Here is a 2478-nt window from a genome sequence, read left to right as displayed (position 1 = left end):
ATTCACAGCTGGTGAAATTCCTGCAATCTGTTCCACCGGTCATATTACCTTTGCACTGAAACCGCTACGCGCCACGGAGCAGCGCGGCCAAGAAAAGCAAGTGGCACAGCACCCTGGAGGAGATCCTGGAGGGCTGAGTTGCTGCTGCCCAGCTCCTCCAGCGGGTACCTCCAGAGAGGCACTGAGAATTTAAGGCAATTTCCCAGAGAAAGGGATTTTCTTCCCCTTCCCTCTCCCTGGGGATGCCTCCAGAGGTGGTTAAGGGTTATACGATGGGGGAGCCACAGCTCTGCCCCGGAGGAGGGTGTTTTGGGGAGGAACGTGCTCCCCATCCAGGGCATCTGCCACTGGACAATTTTCCAGCGTTTTTCAAATAGAAAAAACCCAGGTCAAACTCCCCCCCAAAACCGGAGCCAGAAGCAACAACTGTTCTGGGGGCCACAGTGAGCATGCAGACGGCCCCGCTCGCCTCCCGCCGCCCTGCACAAGAGGGGTTTTGTCTCCCCTCCACATCAAACGGGCTCCGTCTCCTGCTCTGCCACCCGATCCGGACCCGTGCGCCCGCGCCAGGGCCTCTCCCGGCCCACAGCACCATTTGCCCACCCTGTTTCTGTTACCTTATATCTCCCCCTCCTCCATGAAACCCCAGCAAAACCGTAACATTAAAAAGCAAGGCTTGGCGCCTGTCCCATTTTTATTTTAGCAGCTTCAGTGGTAAATTAAATCCACTCTGGCACAGACAGCCAGCACAGCTGTTTCAGCAAAGGAAACATCCTCAGTTCAGAGAAGAGGAAATTATGACAAATTTGTGTAAAATTAAAACATGTAATATGTGTGTGTGTACATGTATAAAATAAAAAGCTGTCCAGCCAAAAGCTGCTCCCTTGAATAAAATGGTGGGACTGTTTCCCCGGGGCCATGCTCGGGCACTGACGGGGCAGTTGCAGCAACACATCAAAGCGGAGGTGCTTGCTCCTTCCCGAAAAACTATTTCTGGATGCCGGTGGCAGCAGGCTAGATTATCTCAGGGCTGGTCGACTGCGTTCCCGGGCTCTGATTTACGCCTGTGGTATTCCCCACGGGAAGCAACTTTTTCCCCACGGCACAGCCCTGGTCCACCCGTCGGGGTTCACACGGGGTGACCCAACAGGGCAGGGTTGTTGCTGCAAGAGGCAGCTCTCCCATGCCATGTCCCTCCCTGACTGTGGAGATGAGCATCTGCTGCAGGTCCTGCATTGACAGAACCACCATAAAACCAAAACACCGCCCAATATCCATCGAAATGATGCTACAACAGCACAGAAACCATCTCGCAGACTCTCCCTCCCCTTAACTGATGAGTGGGGGGGACACGGGGATGCTGGCCAGGGCACAGGGGGGATGCTGGTCGGGGAGGGAGAGCATGCAGCACCAGGTACGGTGCTTGAGAGCCCCAAGGCAGGCAGCCGGAGGGAGAAGGTGCCTCCTGGAGCACTCCTCTGCCCATGGCCACCCTGTCACAAGGAAAGGTGTTGCTTGGATCCAACTCACTGAAACTCCCTCCGAGGGCAGTGTTGGCTAGGTCATATCTGATTAAACACAAATCAGTTAGAAACAGGATTAACAACAATAAAATAAGTGAGTCTGAAGAGGTTTTGAAAAGAACTGAGAAGCTGCTACAACCCCATTTTCTAAACTCTGACAACTCTTCTGAGCCAGCAACACACACTTGTATAAACTCCTGACACTCAACAGACGTTTCTGAGCAGAGCAGAGGCTTTCCAGGACCTCGTGCAGAGAGGCGAGATGCAAACCACCAGGTTCCTTTTCATTCCCAGGCTCTCGCTCCTAGCAGCTTAGCCAGTAAATGAAGCAAAAAATCTCAATGCATTTTATCGTTACCTGGTTTAGTCCTGGCATCCCTGTGTCTCTTCCGAATGTGGAGTACGAGGCTCTTTCACTGCTCTTCCCTACAGTGGAGAAAAGAAAAGACACGGTTGTGTGTAAGAGGGAAGGGGAGGTTTTGCATATGCACCCCCGCGCACCCGCCCTCCCGGGGCGCCCCGCCGACGGGAGAAGCCCGCTCTCGTAACGCAGCTTCCTCCACCCATCTGCAGAGGTGACTGCCTCCCGTAATAGCTTGTTGCTAAAACAGGAGCTCTTAAGTTCACGGACAGCAGGGCTCGGCTGGTCCATAAACAGCAAAACCCCAAAACTGCAGCAATGCAGGGAAGTGCTTGTGGCCATGGAAACTGGCAGTGTCAGACCAGAGCAAAAAAATCCCTCCAGACGTATTAAAAAAAGCCAGCCAAATTTGGCAGAGGCAGTGACAGAGCAAACCAAAAGCCAGGCACGAGTGACCGGACTCTGTGGGCGCTTTCCATACAATAGGAAACACAATTCCAGTGCACACTGAGCAGCAGTGTGCGGAGCTGCACTCCTGCTCCTTATGGCGCAGGGATTACCTTCTTCCCCTTTCCTGGTGGAGATTCAACTTTC

At 53.5% G+C, this 2478-nt stretch overlaps 1 protein-coding gene across 8 annotated transcripts in view; it reads right to left on the bottom strand.

The window, feature by feature from the left end:
• Nucleotides 1-1947, bottom strand: part of TCF3 (transcription factor 3) — a 32309-nt gene extending 30362 nt beyond the window's left edge. For all 8 annotated transcript variants that reach the window (XM_009329065.1, XM_009329067.1, XM_009329069.1 and 5 more), the window contains exon 1: nucleotides 1882-1947. In XM_009329065.1, coding sequence (XP_009327340.1) covers nucleotides 1882-1899 — 18 coding nt within the window. In that variant the 5' untranslated portion in view covers nucleotides 1900-1947. The remainder of the gene's footprint in view (nucleotides 1-1881) is intronic.
• Nucleotides 1948-2478: the final 531 nt, after the last annotated feature.

Source organism: Pygoscelis adeliae, unplaced genomic scaffold, assembly GCF_000699105.1.
Source record: "Pygoscelis adeliae isolate BGI_AS28 unplaced genomic scaffold, ASM69910v1 Scaffold537, whole genome shotgun sequence".
NCBI lineage: Eukaryota > Metazoa > Chordata > Aves > Sphenisciformes > Spheniscidae > Pygoscelis > Pygoscelis adeliae.
The sequence above is the reverse complement of the archived record's forward strand: the minus strand, read 5'-3'. Positions and strand labels throughout refer to the sequence as shown.